Source organism: Diabrotica undecimpunctata, chromosome 4 (genome assembly GCF_040954645.1).
Source record: "Diabrotica undecimpunctata isolate CICGRU chromosome 4, icDiaUnde3, whole genome shotgun sequence".
Classification (NCBI taxonomy): Eukaryota; Metazoa; Arthropoda; class Insecta; order Coleoptera; family Chrysomelidae; genus Diabrotica; species Diabrotica undecimpunctata.
In genome coordinates, this window is record NC_092806.1 from 91,581,434 (window position 1) to 91,587,604 (window position 6,171).

Consider the following 6,171-nt stretch of genomic DNA (forward strand, 5'->3'; position numbering starts at 1 on the left):
ATTGTCTGTTTGGGAGATAGATTAAAATATGAGTATGTATCAAAATGTCAATTGCATGGTGTTTAAACACTTGTAAAATTTTCGCGGTTAGAAAATATTAATATCCAATTTACACTTAAAAGTTCGTAAATATGAAAATATTTAAAACACTTTTTACACTTAGAAAAGTTTGTAAATGTGAGAAAATTTTGAACACAATTTACACTCAGAAAAGTTTGTAAATATGAAAAAGTTTTTAAAAGCATTTACACTTAGGAAAGTTTGTAAATACATATATAAAATGTTAATGGTAATTTGTTTAAACACTTACGTGGGGCTTATACGGGAACATCCTGTGGCGGTGGAGTTTGGCTGATGTCTACGTGGATGATTCTGTCGACATCTTGATTTCTACGTACTTCATACGTATGGTCGCCTGGCGCTCTGAGGATGGTGTGAGGGCCCGTCCAGGTAGGGCCAAAGTTCCCTTTGACGTGGTTCTTCACCAAGACTTGTCCGCCTTGTAGATATTTTCTGGACTGTATGTGGCTTTGTTTTGGCAGGTACGGAGACTGAAAATAATATCAGCGAGGTAGGATTCCCATATGTGATCCTCAGGGGATGAAACTCGTACCCGGAGACCTTTTTTCAGCTCCTGGAGTCGTCTTTCTACCGGTTTGGCTCGTTGATGGTAGATTTAGCTTCGTTCACTCAGAATGATGTGTTTTCTGAGGAATCGTTCCCAAGCATCCGTCCTGAATTGGATTCCATTATCTGTGATGATGGTGGACGGTCTACTCCATCGGTTACTGATTTCTTCCTGCAGGAAACGGATGACATCTCGGCTTTTAGCAGCTATGGAATATCTATATTCGACCCAATTGCTAAGGCAGTCGGTAGTTAGAAGTATGTACCTGTTTTTGGTGCCTCTTGCTGCTGGATATGGTCCGAGAACGTCGAAGGATATTTTTTCTCAGGGGTTGACAGGTTCTCTGGGAATGATGGGTGCTTTTGGCTGTCTCGCTGCGGCCTTCGTGGTAGCACATATCAAGCATAATCTCACATACTTCGTCACGTCTTTAGAAATGGTTGGCCAGTAGTATACTTCTTTGATGGCCCTTGTAGTCTCCTCTTGGCCGGGGTGGTTGGCTTCCTCGCTGTCGTTGATAACATTCGAAGACTTCAGACCTGAAGGATTTCTCGAGCATCTAGCTCGATGATTTTACGAGCATCTTAGCCGGCTATGTAGTAGGCGGCTGGGTAGTTGTTTTCTACCATGAATTGGTCTATCAGGCTTTGCTCGACCTCGTTCCTCTGGCCTCTGGCAATGATTCGATGCCATCGTCGAATAAATCTCTGCATGCCTGTGTGGACTTGGTGATTTCGCCCGATTCGAGCTTGCAGAGGCATATCTCTTAGGTCGTCGAGGATGGGATGTTCTGTACTCTCTTCGTCGTCGTCTAGGAGACAAAATAGCGTAAAGTCCTCGGGTTCGGCTTCTACCGGAGACTGGGTTGGCCAGGAGATGCGGTCAATTTGACTGTCTTCGTCTTCTTCTGTGGTTTGGTCATTTTCTGCTGGATTTCTTGAGAGGTGGTTAGGTAGTTGGTTTTCTTTCCCTGGTATGTGAACTACCTCAAAATTAAATTTTTGTAGTAGCAGTTTGGCTTTATTGGCTTGATATTTATCTAACCATAGCAGTGCTGTACTGTCTGTGAGAAGAGTGAATTTTTCTCCTGGAGGAAGTGACGAAACTTCTTGAGTGTCCATATAACTGCCTAATACTCTTTTTCGTTGATGTGATATTTTCTTTCGGCTGGTCTAAGTTTGGTGGAAGCGTAGGCAATTATCTTCCAGTCTTCGACAGAGCCGGGAAATAGGAAAGTTCCCGTACCGTATTCGGAGGTATCAGTCTGCAGGATAAATGGCTGGTTTATGTCAGGTCGTTCTAGGTAAAGATCTCCAGATAGGGCTGTTTTCAACTGGTTAAAAGCTATTTCGGCCTCTGGCGTCCATTTGAAATATTTCTTCTTCGATGTTAAGTCAGTCAAAGGAGTGGTAATGACTGCGAAGTTCAGAACAAAATCTCGGAGCCAGTTTGCCATCTCAATAAAACCTCTCAGTTGTTTGACGGATTTGGGTCACTGAAAACCTTGGATTTTCTCACAATGTTTTTCCAAGGGTTGAGTATCTGTGTCTTACTTTGTAGCCCAAATACTCTAAAGTGTTGGTAGCAAACCGACATTTCTTCAACGAAACACAGAATCCATGAGTTCTGAGACGTTCTAGGATGAGGTAGAGATGTTTTTGATTGTCTTCCCAGGAGTTGGAGTGGATAATAATGTCTTTCATATAAACCTTTACGAATTCGTCTATGAAACCAGCGAAGAGTGATGTAACCAATTTTTGGAAGGCGACAGGTCCATTTTTGAGTCCGAATGGCATAACTACGAACTCATAAGCCGATCCGTCGGGAAGACTGCTGTCAACGGGATCGAATCTTTGTGTAGTGGTATTTGCCAAAAACCACTCTTCAAGTATAATGTCGAAAATATTCTTACCGTTTCTAGCTCTTTAATTGCATCGTGGATTGGTGGCAGGGCGGAGATCTCGTCAACTGTTATCTTGTTGATTTTACGATAATCAACACAAAATCGAGGTGTGCCATCCTTCTTCTTGAAGATCACCACTGTACTATTATGTCACCTCGAGGGAACAATTAAGGGTCTAACCACCTTCTGTTATCCCCGTGTGCTCTGTAGAGGGCTTCGAATATACTGTCGAGAGCTCCTCTACTTAAGTCCATCTATATTTATCCATCTATAGTTACAATATTTATCTTCGGTCTTGTCTTGCCTTGAAAAAGGCAAGATATTTCTTACATTACAATTTCTTCGTCGAAATAAAACACCAAGTTAAGTTGAAACAATTCTCAGCCACAGAGTATGGAAAATAAATGCAGGAAGTAGAGCCCCGAGAGCACTAAGCTCTCGGAGAGCCCGTGAGGGACTGACCTGGCTGACCTGAAAATCGCCAATATTTATATGCGCTGTTTGAGCGATAAATAGGGATTTATTATCGACTTAGTCGGATAACACCTGCTGCAAGCTTCTCGATTCGTATTGATCGGCCGTGTGTTTGTTAGCTTGATTTCCATCATGATGTCTCGGGTAGTGGGTTGCTTAAGTTTGTCGTCATGTTAGGACGTCTTCATACTCCTGCAGTAGTTTCTTTACGGTTGGGACTGCAAATTGTGGAGCTTGATCATCCTTGAAGTTGAGTCTTTGAGTTGCATTGTTTGGCTGAATGCGACTTCCAGTAGAGGACTCTTCGTGATTGTTTTCCCACGTCTAGACATTTTCGGTTTATGTCTATTAGTACCTCTTCTTTCTGGAGCCATGGCATATCCAGAATTAGATCTTGGTTCAGATCTTTGACAATGGCACATCTCGTTGTGGACTGGAAACTTCCAAAATTGATAGTGACTTCGACTGTACCCTGACTATGTGTAGTGGTATGTTTGCAAGCCAACTGGACCATTCTATGCCTTTTGTGTACATCTGCCGCTTGAACCAAGTCGGGGTTGATATAATTCATCGATGCACCGGTATCAATGAGGATCTGGACTTTCTTTGAATTGACGTTTGCATCTAATCGTGGCAGATTTGAGACCATCTTGGCATTGATTGGATTAAGTTGGGGCACTGCATCTGGAGATAGGCTTAGTGGGTGCCCCTTTTGTCGTTTCCCTGGTTGTTAGGCTGTTGGCGGGGTTTCGGAGTCGGTTTCTGAGTTGGATTTCTATTTCTCCAATCATCTATAGTCTCAGAAGTTCTCGGTCGCCTCTGTGTATATTGTCCCCTAGCTTGGTTCTGGTTTGGATATTTTGCGGCTTTTAGTGGGTCAGGTTGTCGATTTGCACGCCGTGAAATGTTCTCGTCGGCTTGCAATTCTTCACAAATCCGCCTCAGATCTTCTTCGGTTCTCGGCATATTGTTACGAAGATGTTTTCTGATTTCTGGGCGAATTAGATTGGTAATTGCCCTTGCACCTTTCTTCCTCGTCAATATTGGATAGTAATCGTCGAAAATAAATAAATCGTCTTTGTTGAAATAAAATCTGCAATTGGCTGATATTTTTAGTAATGTCCGTATAACTTAGACATTAGTGACGATCTTTTCGTTGTGTTGTCGAAGTGATCGATCAGCCTGTTTAAAAACGTGTCGTAGTTCAGATCAGTCGTGAATTGGCTCTGAGCCCATTGAGCTGCCTCTCCTATTAGTGATTTCTCTAGGATGTAAGCTATCCAATGTTTGGTGTCGATGTTCATATTGCTCATGTGGTCTATTATTTCGTTTACGAATTCTTGCAGGTTTTCGGGATAATTGCCAGAGTATTGAGATGGTGCAGGAGTTCATTATGCCTTTGGAGGTTCCATCTTTGGTTTTTTCTGGGCTTCGCTAGGTTTGGTCTACACTAGGGTTAGTGCTGTTACTACTTGAATTAATGTGCTAAAACTGATGCCAAATCTGGGTTGTGGGATTCTTCTGTGAGTTGGGCGCCATGTCGTATGGCCGTAGCATCCTCCATAGTGTTTGAAAATTCTTGATGCTCTACGACCGCCGCTATGGAGGAGGATCGTAAGTTTCTTGATTTCATCCTCATGTTCGTGGCGTTTAATGTGATTTAGGGTTCTGCGTTGCAGAAAGTTTACCGGGTCTCGGTGATCGACAAGGGACACCGGGAACCAGAATACTCTAACAGTTCAAAACTTTCTTGCAATATCTTATCTTCATCTTCTTTAAGTTCTATCTTCTATCGAAGGTTGTAAATCATCATGACTATGCGGACTCTGTCATTAAAACCATTCCCTTAAGTTCTTAAGCCAGGATATTCTTCGTCTTTGTCTTATCTTACATGAATATAAATATATGCATAGTATTCTGGGCACAATTTATGCCTCGAGTTGTACAGAGATGCCGGCACACTCCTCGAGAGGTACAAGACCGTCGACAGATTGTTGACTCTTCGACTGTCCTCACTTCGTGTCACCACCTTTCGTAAACAATATTTGCGATCCTTTAAGGACGGTTACTATTTACGTAAGGTTCCTGGCAACGAAGCGTTATCGCAGCTCGGCCACTGAGTGGAAAAGCAATTTCCAGTCCGTTTAGGGCTTTTATTTGCTCTTGACCGTCAATGGCCCTAGGGAACGCTGTGTCAGTTTGACACGATTAGAAATAGTTTTAAGACCACTGTCTTTTCCTATTTCAATGTTTGTGTGTGTCTGGCAGGGAACGTTCTCAGTCAACACGCCGGTTCTTGTACCTCTAATGATTCGAGTAATGTTGTAGCCACGGCTTCGTATTTACTCAACCATTAAAAGGGTTTCTTCGAAGTTGATCAAGTCTTCTTGTTTCGACGTCTTCGACGAAAATCGTCACTTAATTAATAATTAAACTCAAAGTAGTACTGGTAGTACCACCAAGCCAAGAAGGTCTAGCAGGGCTAGTAGTGTAAGATGACTAGATCCCGATCGGAAGATGTGCTGCTCTTTTTTACACTGTGTTTGCGAATTCGCAGCAATCTTCCACCGAAAGGCCAATGACAAAGCAGTTAATAACGAGCTTTGTAATTGGCCGGCCAAAGTAACAATATGTGTCGTGATTGATCACTTTGGCGACAGTAGCTGAAAACGGTGTGAACGGGATCGCTTGGCTCGGGGTGTCGCTGAAGCAGAGGTCGCTATATTGCCGGCATTCTTTTAGCATTATCGCGCCTATTTAAAATGTTAGGACGTTTTTCAATTTCTATGGCTTCACGGATAATTCTCGATTTTAAGGAGCGGATAGGAGCTATAGTTTTTGCTATTTCCAAATCTATTTTGTGACCTGTCTAAATATGATGTTAAAATAGGGCTGAAGTAGTATTTTACAGATAAAGAATGTTTGTAAATACGATTATGGATTCGTTGATTTGTCTGTCCTATGTATATGCATGGGCAACTGGAACAAGGTATCTCGTAGACAACATGGTCTTCATTGAAGATTTGGTCTTTTACGGATCTGCCGAGATTGGACAACTTAAAGTGAGTGGTAAAGATGGTTTTGATGTTTAGAGGGTTAAGAGTTCTATTGATCTTGTCAGTGACCTTTGATAAAAAATAGAATGATTTTGGATTGATCAGGCGGC

At 42.3% G+C, this 6,171-nt stretch overlaps 1 protein-coding gene across 1 annotated transcript; it reads right to left on the reverse strand.

Moving 5' to 3' along the window:
• Nucleotides 1-1,757: 1,757 nt before the first annotated feature.
• Nucleotides 1,758-2,084, reverse strand: LOC140438807 (uncharacterized). Its single transcript, XM_072528454.1, has one exon. It carries the CDS (start codon nucleotides 2,082-2,084, stop codon nucleotides 1,758-1,760), a length of 327 nt encoding a protein of 108 aa, XP_072384555.1.
• Between the last annotated feature and the right edge of the window lie 4,087 nt (nucleotides 2,085-6,171).